Raw genomic sequence first — 12,455 nt, forward strand, 5'->3', positions numbered from 1 at the left:
CTTAGATCAACATGGATCCAGCTGCATAGAGCTGGAACCACATGGATCTAACCCAGATAAGGGAAGCGGGGAAAGAAATCTGGCAGCATCTTGCCTTAGCTGAGTCATATAAGAGAAAAAGGGAGGGACAGAAGACCAGCTCCTCTTTTAAATATACTTCTATGGTGGGAAGAATAGGACAATGTTTAAAGAGTGGTTAACACCTAGTGTAGGAGTGGTTTCCACTCCAAGGTTGGGGCTTAATTAACTCCTGTTATACTGTAGTATTTACTGCAGGAATGCATCTTACTGGCCTGATTCCAGGAAGTGATCAAGATCAGGCACATGACCACCTATTGTTCTTAGGATTAAAGACAGAGATCCCTAGAGAGGTGTCTGTTGCCAAAAATGAGGGTTTACAAAAACCAATACAGAATCAAGAACACTTTAAGGTACAAAAAATTACAAGGTTTGTTTCCAATATAAAAGAGTTGTAACATTTCTTGGAGTTTCCCTGCTTCATATGAACTGCTACAGAGTGAAGTAAGCAGAGCCAAGAAAACAATATACACAGTAACTATGATAATATAAATGAATATAACAAACTATAAGATTAACTATAATAAAGTGAAGCGAAAGGACATCCCCCAATCCACCCCTTCATAGAGGCGAGAGGTCTACAAGTATTATATGTTGCACATGTTTTCAGATTTCTTTTTTAATATATGAATCAATTGTGTTTATTTTTTTCCTCTTTAAGAAATACTTTGTATTAAATGGGAAGAAGGAGGGATACTTGGGATAACTATAATGATATAAGAAACAGAAGACATCAATAGAAATTAATTTTTTTTAAAAAATCACTATTATATAGGTTTTCTAACTCCTGATATTGTTGTGGATGAAAATTAGGGTCTCTAATAGAGATCGAGGGTTTGTGAAAAGTGAATGAATTCACGGACCCCCTGGAATTTTAACTGCTCAGAATTTATTATAAATTGCTGAAAAGTTGATAGGTTAAAACTTTTTGCTCCTCCAGTGGAAGCAACAGGCACTTTTTTTCACAGAAGTGAACAACAAAAGGCTAGGAGAGGTTGCTTGAGAGATAGAGACAGAAAGAGAGATAAGAAAAAAAAAGGAGACAGTCAGGGAGAGCTGACTGGGTTCCCCAGAGGGGAATTTAGGCCAGATTTTATAGTTTTGTACATTATCTGGGCACTGGGGGCAAAGGGGAAATCCCTTCCCCGCTTACATGACCAAAACTAGATAGAAGGTTGAAAGCTGGGAGTTGAGAATGATGAGACAGGGTACAAATTTTACATTTTTAACATTGGAACACTAGGAGTCAATTTATATCTCAGGAGTAGATAACATTCTACACTTTTAACCATGTAAAAGATTACAAATTTTGTTTCTAATTACAAATTTCCTGTATTCATAATTCTCTGCATCAATATTTCATATTAGTATTAATGTAATTAAATCAAAGTATTATCTTAAAGACATTCAATGTTACTTATTAGAACTTTAATGTTACTTATTAGACTTTTTCACAATTTAACTGAAAACATTTTTACTGTTTTTTTTTTTATTTGTCAAGTCCTTTCATGGTCAACTAGAGGTTAAAAATTTCCCAATGAAAACATGTGCTCCAGAAGAACTGGAAGAACTGAAGAAAATTATACAACTAAGGAAGATTGAAAACACTGACCATAAAGTATGGTTTTAATATTTCTGTGATACATTCTAGTTCAAGTCTTAATAGAGATATTAACTGAAATACACCAGAAGAGACTAATAATGGAGAGCTAGCCTCCAAGTCAGGAAGTACAAGTACCACCTCTCCCATAGACTGGCTATGTGATCTGGGGTTAACACCCAACTTCTTAGTGATCTAGGTGACAACTTTATAATTGTAGAGTTTCCTAATTTGGGAGGTTTCCATACCAATAAGAATCACAAGTTCAAGTTATATAATAACAATCAGTAACATTTAGAAAGTGCTTTAAGGTTTGCAAAGTGCTTTACATATATAATCTTATTTGATGTTCACAACAACCCTGGGAAGCTGGAGATATTATTATCTTTATTTTCCAAATGAACACACTGAGCCAAATAAAGGTTAAATGACTTGCCCAGTATCACACTGCTAATAAGTATCTAAGGCTGAATTTGAAGATCTTCTTAATGTCAGGTCCAATGTTTTATAAACTATTCCACCTAGCTGCCATATTTTTTTCTAATAAATAAAATATACTTGTAAAATATTCATGGCTTTCTTCACATAAGATGAACGAGAACATAGAACATAAGCCTTTAATTATTTCCCTACTAGTGGTGAGGGATTGCCTATATGTATATATATATATATATATATATATATATATATATATACTGCCCTAATAATCAGACCAGTGATTATGCATTTTCAAGACAATTAGCCAAGTGCAGAATACATTTTGTTACTATGAAACAGCATGTTTCTCTGGGTTCAATTGGCAAATATTAGAATACATTGAAGTAGTTTTCTCATTAATGCTATTTTCTAGCCACCTACTCTACTTGGAATGGTAAAAGAATTAAGTCAGACCAAAAACAGTCAGACTTTGGATATAATGTAAGCTACTGTTTATAAATATAAAATATCAAATGAGATCAATATTTAATACCTACTGTTTGACTTCTATCATTTACCATGTGAATTCATTTGTAAAATAAAAACTAATATTTTTTCATGTTTAAATAACAAGACCTATCTTAAAATATTTCCATGAACAAATTATTCTGCCAACCTAGTTCAAATATAATATACAACTGAATACGGTTTTTACTGTCATTATTAGTGTTTACAAGTCTAATCTCTTCTGTAAGAGTTTCAAGAGCCACCTGGTATTTTGAATATCAATGTATTTGGTATTCAATTTAGAGCCATAAAAATGATTTTTTAAAATAATTATGTTGTTGCCAGGTTGCCATTTAGACACACAATTAAAACTTAATAATTAATTAATAATGAATATGCTATGTTTTTCCATACAAAGCTACGGAAGGAAATTGTAGAAATTCAACCCACAACTTTACAGAAAACAGATTCTGAAGAAGAAGAAGAGACTGAAGAGGAAGAGGAGGAAAAAACAAAAAAAAGAGAGAGCAATTTACCCAATTACTTATTTGGCAGCATAAGTTATGAGCTTGATGCAGACACAAGTCTGTTATATAGCCAGTTAGAACTTCATACCAGAGAAGAGAAAATCAACCAGATTATACTATTGAAGGTGAGCTATTTTTATCCTCCTAGTCAGTAAAATTCTTTTTGTAAAGTACTTTGTTAAATCACAGACTAGATAACAAATCAAATTATATTTTTATATGATCATAAATGTTTGCACATGAAATACATACTGTATTTCAATTTTTTGCTTCCTTCTCCTCCAACTAACCTTCCCCCTAGGATTAGCTCTATTCAGAGGATAGCTCTCCACTATAGTACTCTACTGAGATACTATATTTGAGAGGAAAAGAATTCATATATAGTGAAGCATTTTCCTAAGCACTTCACAAATATTCTCATTTGATCTTCATTACAACCCTGTGAAGTATTATCCCCATTACCTCCTATTATTAATCCCATTATTACAGTTGAGAAAACTTAGGCAAACAAAAGTTAAATGAACTGCCCAGAGTGACACAGCTTTGTAAGTGTCTGAGGTTAACTTTGTACCCTGGTCTTTCTGATTCCAGGCTCTGTGGCTCTATTGCACCATCAAGTTATCTCATATTATTATCATAAATCATATTAAACAGTTCCAAGATGCCAAAAATCACAATCTTTGTCCTAAATTTCCTTCTCTCAAAAGGACTATTGCAATTTTAACATAAAAACAGGGTTCCAATGGTAAAAGAAAAAAAATTCCCATAGCTTTATAAAGTGTTTTTGTACTTTATCGCCAAAACATATAACCAATAATAGACTATACCTAATTCAAATTCAATATACTGACTTTTGATTGAAGGAAAATTTCAATTCAAATCTAATTCAAGAGAGAAAAGTTTAGTATGACAATAATTTTAGAAGAATGGGAATTTAGAAGAATGGGAAGCCACTGAAGGATCTTATGCAAGAGAATATATTTTAAGCTTTAGATTTCAGAGCTCAAAATTATTCTGGAGATCATCTAGCCCAAATTTCTAATTTTACAAATGAGGATACTGTTCAAAGAATAATAATAGTCATGGCTAACAATAGAATGGAGATCTTCTAATTCTCAGTACAATGTCTTCTCTATAGTATTTTACTTAAAGTGTTATTTTGGGAAGACTAAGCTGATGGTAATTTGCAGGCCGGATTTAGAGTAAGAATAGAAAAAAGAATTGTTAAGACTATGGGATAATAGTGCTAGTAAATAAGTAACCTTTAACATAATATTTCAGAACATTATTCACAAAATCAAAACTGATTTCAATCAAGACTTTGATACTCTATGTCAACAAAAAGAGGCAGAAATAATACGTGTGAATGAAAGAAATGTATATGTTCAAGAAATTATTACAGACCTAAATCTTGGGGAAAAGCTATGGCAACCAGTATTTGACGACTATGAGAAGCCGGAAAGGATTTTAATTGTAGAAGACCATGAGGTACAACCATCCTTTCCTTACCTTCTGAGGCCACTTTTCTTCTTCCTTTTTGCACTTGATTCCTTGAAGTAATTGCAGAGAGAGAGAGAGAGAGAGAGAGAGAGAGAGAGAGAGAGAGAGAGAGAGAGAGAGAGAACCAATTTGACCTTACTCTACTCATTTTAAATAGGAAAATGAGACAAAAAGGGTAAATGTCTTGATCTCCATCATTTCAATAATCTGAAGACTCAGGGATCTAAGGTGGTTTATCCTTTATTCTCAAAGAGGACCAAAATGACATCATTATATTAGAGTCAAGATACAATGTGTCTGAGTGGTTGGTCAAACCAATACAAGTTTGGAATGCTCTACTACAAATTGGTCCATTCTCTAAATTTGGGGAGATTCTCTAAATTTGGGGGAGATTCTCTAAATTCATGTAACATTTCTTTTGAGCTTTGTTCATAGAACACAGCCCCTTTTTTGATATGAGTTCACCATTCTGGTCAATCCTTTGCCAGTGTGTCCCATGACATGAAATCAATCCCAAGTTCTTAAGAGAGGTTTTTCAGAGTATTCTTGTATCAGTTTTTCTGACAAGTAAGTGCTTGCCTTGTGTGAGTTCTCTGTAGTCTTTTAGGCAAGTATACATTTGGCATTCAAACAATGTGGTTATTAGCACATTGAGTAAATGCATTAGATAAGTAACTTCATTACCTCACAGATACAGGTCATTATAAAAAGGTGACAGGGCTAGTTAAATGAGAATATGCCCTCAATATTTTTATACAGCAATCCAAGAAATGGGTAGAGCTATTACAAACTTATACTTTTTGTTCCGGATGATTTATAATTACCTCACTTCAAATGTTTTCCAAGATTACATTAAGGTACCAAAGTAATTGAAATGAGTTAGGGTGATTCCTTATGATATTCTGTCACCAGATAATTGAGGTCTACTTTAGTAGTAGAGTTGGGTCCTGAACCTGTCTTCTGATGGGTTCAGTGTTCATTTCATTATACCATGCTGATTCTCATTAAATTAAATTAAACTACCATAACCATATTTCTTCAGAAAATGCCAGAAAAATCTACTTGTTCACAGGACTAGTGATTAGACCTGTAATTTCATTTGCATAGAGAATTCCTATAACAAGTTTCAATTCCATTTGGGAATTTCCTAAATGAGGAAATTTCCTTTATCAATGCAGGTGCAGCACCTTTCTATATTTATAGTCTTGAGAACTGCCTCCCAGTGCACTGAGAAATATTATTCATCTGGGCAGGGGATCAATATTTGTCAGAGGTAGGAATTGAATCAAACTCTTGTAGATTGCAAGATAAGCTCTACCTACTACACCACACTGTCTCATACATGCTACTATTAAATCACTTAATTCTAGCACCAAAACATGTTTAATAGGAGTATTAGGATAAATTGATTTTTGAGTTCAACATTTCCCTATGAGTTCAGAAAGATGTCTTGAAACATACCTTTTGAATGGTAGAAGGAGAAAATTTCTCTTACAAACTCACTTTCGTTCATTCACTTTTTAAAGATGCCACAAGGACATCGAATAACCAAAGAACACTTATTTAGACTCAGAAGATCTCAATTCTAATCCAGACTCTGCCACTACCATATTGCCAGGCAAGATGTAAAGGACTTACAGAAGCCCATAAACAGAAAAGAAACATATAAAGAAAGCACTCACATCACTAATTACTTCTCTATTCAGATAACCCTTTGACCTTCTGTTGGATCTTTAGCCCTCCCACAAGTTAAATCAGTTTTGTGTGAATTTTTTGATAAATACAGGAAAAAATACAGTTGAAGTTTTGTTTTTCAGATTAAAGTTGAAAGAATCCTTACCCCATGGGAAAAAGAACAAGCAGCATTAGTTGAAAACTATGAGAAGGAAAGATATCTTTTAATTCAGGTATTATGTTAAATTATATATATATTATGTATAATATGTATGTACATATATAAATATATTTGTTGTTGCATATTAGTTGTATTTTTATATTATATTATAGAAATATGTTCCTTTGCAATCAATGAGAAACATTTAGAGAAGAGTCTAATTACACACATACATACATGTGTACACACATATACCCTCTGTCATCACCATCATTGCCATAACAGATACATTTTCCTTCCTTATTCCTGGTAACTTGCAGTAATATTTTAGATCTGTGGTCTTGGGTGATACTGACAGAGGAACATTTTAACTACTATTTACCATTTCCTCTAATGTTAGATTATTTTTTTCAGAGGGGTGATGCAAGACATCGAGCTTTGATGGACATGATGGGTGGAGTTCTGGAACTCAAGAAAGAAGATATTTTGAGGATGGTAATGGTTTTGTCATTGAAAATATTATAGAAAGGAAGAAAAAAATATGAAATTTACCATTTTCCTAGATGAGTCTTTAGTTTTAGGAAATTTTAAAAAAGCAAACATCCCTTGATAGAGAATTAATTTCCCAAATACATAAAGAACTGAGTCAAAAAATATGGACAGGCAGTTTTCAGAAGAAGGCATCAAAGTTGTCAATAATCATATGAAAAATGAATTAAATCACTACTAGTAAGAGAAATGTTAAAATTAAAACTACTCTGAGATACTACTTCATACTTATTAGATTAGCTAACATGACAAAATAGGAAAATGTCAAATGTTGGAGGGGCTGTGGAAAAAATAGACATGTACACTGTTGATTCACTTATGTACTGGTCTAACCACTCTAGAGAACAATTTGTAATCATGCTAAAAGGGCTACTAAATGACATACCATAGGATGCAGCAACTTGATTTAGAAGGAGATCAAAGAAAAGGGAAAGGATCTAGATGCACAAAAACATTTATAGCATATCATTGTGGGGTGGCAAAAAATTGGAAAATGATGCCCATCATTTGGGGAATGGCATTTGTGATGAAATAGTATTTTGTTGTAAGACATGAAGGTTTTAGAAAACCTTGGGAAGACCTATATGAACTGATGCAAAGTGAATTAAGCTGAATGAACTAAGAGATCATTTATGCAGTGAGAAAGCAATATTGTAATGATGATCAACAATGAAAGACTTAGCTACTTCAATCAGTACAATGATCCAAGACAATTTCAAAGGACTCATGATGAAAAAGATGCTATCCAAAAAAGTGCTACCCATATCCACAAAAAAGAACTGATGAACTCTGAGTGCTAATTGAAGTATAATTTCTTTACTTTATTTTTCTTACCTTTTTTTTCAACGTGGCTAATATGGAAATGTTTTGCGTGATTTTACATAACTGATTGATATCCCATTGCTTGGTGAGAGGCTAGAGGTAGGGAAAAAATTTGAAACTCAAAATTTTTAAAATGAATGTTAAAAATAAATGTTGGGGGGGAGAGAATAAATTAGGAATAATATACATAGTCAATTGTATATAGAAATCTATATTACCCAACAGGGAAATAAGAGGAGAGAAGATTAAATACAGGAGGAAGGGAGGGAAGACCAAGGGAGGTGTAAATAGAATAAAAACAGAGTAAAACAGTGGTGAAGAGGGAAAAGATAAAAGGAGAGAAAAAACAAAGAGGAAGAAAAATAGGATGAAAGGAAATAATCCAAGAAGTAGTACTAACTGTTTTCCTAGTAATATTAACTGTATGGGAATGAACTTTCCCATAAAATGGTAGTAGATAGCAGAGTGGACCAAAAATCATAATCCTACAAGATGTCCTTTACAAGAAGCATAACTGAAACAGAGATAAACATATACACATTAAAGGTAAGGGATTAGAGCAGAATCTCTTATGCTTCACTTGTCTACTATATATCAGATGAAGCAGGGATATTAATCCTGATCTTAGACAAAGTAAAAGCAAAAAGACTCCTAATTAAAAGAGATAAGGAAGGACACTACATCTTACTAAAAAGTATCATATACAATGAAGCAATATCAATATTAAATATAATATTTAAACATTATCCACATTTTTAAAATTTTTATTTATTTTCTAATTACATGCAAAGATATTTTTTAACATTCATCATTTTGCAAGCTTTTGTCTACCACCCTCCATTCCTTCCCCACTTCCCATAGCAACAAACAATTTGCTATAGGTTGTACATGTATAATCATTTTGTAACATTTTCATATTAGTCATGTGTGAAAGAAGAATTAGAACCAAGGGAGAAAAACATAAGAAAGAAAAAAAAAACCTAAGAGAAGTTTTAAAAAGTGAATATGGGGGCAACTAGGTGGCGTAGTGGATAAAGCACCAGCCTTGGAGTCAGGAGTACCTGGGTTCAAATCCGGTCTCAGACATTTAATAATTACTTAGTTGTGTGGCCTTGGGCAAGCCACTTAACCCCATTTGCCTTAAAAAAAACACCTAAAAAAAGTGAATATGGTATGATTTACTGTTCATTCAAAATTCATAGTTTCCTCTCTGATGTGAATAGCACTCTCAACAGGTCTCAGTATTGTCCTTGATCACTGAACTTCTGAGAGAAGTTGCTTCTATTGCAGCTGATCATCTCACAACACTGATGAAAATGTGTATAATGTTCTCCTGTTTCTTCTCACTCACTTCACTCAGCATCAGTTCATACAAGTCTTATCAGGTGAACTCCAAAACATTCATATGCCATAGCTTGTTCAGTCATTTCTCAACTGATGGCTCTTTTAAGGAGTATTTCTCAAAAACATCTATTAGCTAACCTTAGTTTATAATGGATTTCTCCTTCCTTATTCCTTTTAATTAGTTTTAATTTTTGCTTTGCTTTGTCAGAGATCAGAATTTTTAGCCCTGATTCTTTTTACTTCAGCTGAAGCATAATATATTCTGCACCAGTCTTTTAGCTTTACCCTACATATATTTCTCTGCTTCAAATGTGTTTCTTGTAAACAATATATTGTATGATTTTGGTTTTTAATCTACTCTGCAATCCACTTCTATTTTATAGAACTCATCCCATTCACATTCACAGTTAAGATTACTAATTTTACTTCCCTCCATCCTATCCTCCCCACTTTGTATTTTTCTCTTCTTTCCCCTTTATCCCTTCTCATCAATGTTTTTCTTCTAACTGCTACATCTCTCAATCTCTTCTACCAGTTCCCTTCCCTTTTCTTCTCCCTTTTCTCTTTTACTTTACTTTTCCAATCCCAGCCTCACTTTCTTCTTTCTTTTTCCTTCCCTCTTTACTGCATCTATTTTACAGGTTGGTCATTTTTCCTAAGAGGTATTTTACATTTTCTTCTATTTTTCAGTCTTTTGACTTTGACAGAATTTTGTATTCTCATAGAGTCATTCCTTTCCATTAGTACAATTTTAGTTTTTAAGGTTCTATTTTCTTCAGTTAACTTTTTTATTTCCTTTATCATTTGGTTAATTTTATTTTCTAGCTGTTAATTTTACTTTTAAATTTTATTTTCTTCAGTTAATTTTTCATAATACCCCTGCACGACTCATTTCTTTTTTCCATTTTTTTCTTCCTCTTTTGGTTTTTAAATCCTTTTTAAGCTCTTCCAAGAGGTCTTTTTAGAATTGAGACCACTTCATCAACCCCTTAGAGACTTCCCATGTAGGTATTTTGTCATAACTTTCCTCTTCTGAGATGGCATTTTTATCTCTCCTGAGTAGTAGCTGTCAATAGTTAGTGGTGGGTTTTTTTGGTCATTCTGTCAGTTGAAGTCCGAGTACATGTGGTTTAGGGTTTATAGTTTCAAGTGTTTTTTGCTGGAGCTTGGGGTCCTGATCCTTTGCATTCTGCTCTGGTTTTTCTAGTGTTCCTAATTTGCTAACTGTTCTAGGGAAGCCCAATGCTGCATTAGCTTCTCAGGGTTCAAAACCTTGCTCTCAAAGCTGGGGCTGGGGCTGGGACCCATATGACTTGAAGAGTTGTGCTGAAAACCTTAGTTGCACTAAATGCCTCTCACTCATTTCCCAACTCTCTCACCCACACTGGACTATACTCTTCTTTTACACATGCAACAGACCTTTTCCTGAAGTTCCTTCAAGATATCTCACTGAAAAGTTGTTTCACTGTAATTTTGGTGGGATCTGTCACTTTAGATTCATTCGAAGTCATTTCAGGAAAAGCTCCAAGTTTCCTAACTTAACACCACTATCTTGGCTCTGCTCCAGAGATCCACTTCTAACTTCTTAAAGGAGAAGTAAAGTGAGTTTTAGGAAAAAATAACCAGCAAAACTATACTGTGCATACCTCAACTGTCCCCTTTCAGAACTCAATAAGTCCAAGTTAAAAATAAAAGGTTATAAGAAGGTAAATAGAATAGATATGAATGGAAAATGAAATATATCTTTTTCTCAGAAGCATATGGCACATATACAAAAACTGACCATATAAGTCATAAAACCTCTAAGTTAAATGTAAAAGGCAAAATATTAAATGTATTCTTTTCATGTCACAATGAAATAAGAATACATTCAACAAAGGGCAGAAGAAATGTAAGAAAGTAGAAGGAAGTAGAAAGGCCTTAGAAAGATAGAAAAATAAGAATTAAATGGAAACTAAATGATCTAATCTTAAAAAATAAGTGGGACAGGGGAGGCTAGGTGGCCCAGTGGATAAAGCACTGGCCCTGAAGTTAGGAGTACCTGGGTTCAAGTCCCATCTCAGACACTTAATAATTACCTAGCTGTGTGGCCTTGGGCAAGCCACTTAACCCCATTTGCCTTGCAAAAAACCTAAAAAAAAAATAAGTGGGTCAAAGAACAAATTATAGAAACAGTTATTTCATTAAAGAGCATGACAACAATGAGACAATATACCAAAACTTATGGGATGTAGCCAAAATAGTATTTACATCAACAAAATGGAAGAAGAACTAATCAAAGAATTGGGGATGCAACTAAAACTACTTTAAAAGAACACATCAAAAATCCCCAATTGAACACCAAATTGGAAATACTGAAAAACAAAAATGGGAATAATAAGATTTAAAATAAGGCAACTGAGCAAATAAATAAAAGCACTGGTTCTATGAAAAAATCAATAAGATGGATAAGCCATTGTTTAATTTGATTTTAAAAATGAAAAGGATGCATTCACTACCATTGAAGAAGAAATTAAAGCAATCATTAGGAATGTTTTTCCCAAATATATGCCAATAAATCTGGCAATTTGAGTAATATCTATAAAATTTTCAAAAAATAAAAAATTACTTAGACTAACAGATCAGGAAATAGAATAGCTAAATAATCCCATCTTAGAAAAAAGAAATTAAACAAATTATTAATTAACTCCTTAGGAAAAAAAATCCCTAAAGGGGTTCATGTATAAATTACACTAAACATTTCAAGAACAATTAATTTCAATACTATTTGGAAACTCTTTGGAAAAATAGGCAAAGAGGCTGTCTTACTACCAAACTCCTTTTATAAAACAAATATAGAGCTGATACCTGAATCAGGAAAAGCTAAAACAAGGAAAGAAAATTTCAGATAATTTTCCCTAATGAATATCAATACAAAAAAACTACCAAGGGTTATTACAGAAATATATCATAAGGATTATGCACTATGACCGGATGGGATTTATACCAAAAATGCAGAGTTGCTTCAATATTAGAAACACTATCAATATAACTGCCTATATCAATAATAAAACCAAAACCACTGGAGATCATAGGAATAAAGTGGATGTTCTTTAAAAATAATAAGTAGTATCTCTGGAAAAAACCATCAGCAAGCATTATCTGTAACGGGGATAAACTAAAAGCTTTCTCAATAAGATTAAGAGTAAAGTAAGGATGACATTATCACCACTATCATTCAACATAGTATTAGAAATGTTAACTTATAGCAATAAAAGAAAAGAAATCAAAGGAATTA

At 32.9% G+C, this 12,455-nt stretch overlaps 1 protein-coding gene across 1 annotated transcript in view; it reads left to right on the forward strand.

Moving 5' to 3' along the window:
• LOC141521319 (cilia- and flagella-associated protein 43-like) overlaps nt 1-12,455 on the forward strand; it is a 288,518-nt gene that overhangs the window by 235,967 nt on the left and 40,096 nt on the right. Inside the window, exons 23-27 of the mRNA XM_074233774.1 lie at nt 1,580-1,696; nt 3,021-3,254; nt 4,411-4,617; nt 6,447-6,536; nt 6,878-6,958. Of these exons, the coding sequence (XP_074089875.1) occupies nt 1,580-1,696; nt 3,021-3,254; nt 4,411-4,617; nt 6,447-6,536; nt 6,878-6,958 (729 nt within the window). The remainder of the gene's footprint in view (nt 1-1,579; nt 1,697-3,020; nt 3,255-4,410; nt 4,618-6,446; nt 6,537-6,877; nt 6,959-12,455) is intronic.

This window comes from Macrotis lagotis, chromosome 4 (assembly GCF_037893015.1).
Source record: "Macrotis lagotis isolate mMagLag1 chromosome 4, bilby.v1.9.chrom.fasta, whole genome shotgun sequence".
Taxonomy (NCBI): Eukaryota; Metazoa; Chordata; class Mammalia; order Peramelemorphia; family Peramelidae; genus Macrotis; species Macrotis lagotis.